Source organism: Nestor notabilis, unplaced genomic scaffold (assembly GCF_000696875.1).
Source record: "Nestor notabilis isolate BGI_N333 unplaced genomic scaffold, ASM69687v1 scaffold30782, whole genome shotgun sequence".
NCBI lineage: Eukaryota > Metazoa > Chordata > Aves > Psittaciformes > Psittacidae > Nestor > Nestor notabilis.
Window position 1 is genome coordinate 1 of NW_009919231.1, and position 237 is coordinate 237.

A 237-nucleotide genomic window follows, 5' to 3' on the forward strand; every position below is an offset into this window, starting at 1 on the left:
CCCCCACATAACAAGCTGCCGCCTCCCAGGCAGGGTAGGGATATCTTAAATAGGTCCCCTACACCACCACAGAAAGGGGTGCCAGAGGAGGCAGCTCAGTCCAAGAGGAGATAGCACCAGCTTGCAAGCAGCAATAGCACCCCAAGTCCCAGTGGTGCGAAGGAGTCAGGGGCATCACTGCGGGGTCCAGCAGGCACCTGGCAGCTGCTGCCCTGCCAGCCCTGGTAGCAATGGCAG

General features: G+C 60.8%; 1 protein-coding gene across 1 annotated transcript in view; it reads right to left on the bottom strand.

Annotated features, from left to right (window-relative positions):
* Positions 1-95: 95 nt before the first annotated feature.
* LOC104402303 (hyaluronidase-2-like) overlaps positions 96-237 on the bottom strand; it is a gene marked incomplete at its 5' end in the record, with an annotated part of 2,116 nt that continues 1,974 nt past the window's right edge. The window contains 1 exon segment of the mRNA XM_010010143.1: positions 96-232. Within this exon segment, the coding sequence (XP_010008445.1) occupies positions 96-232 (137 nt within the window).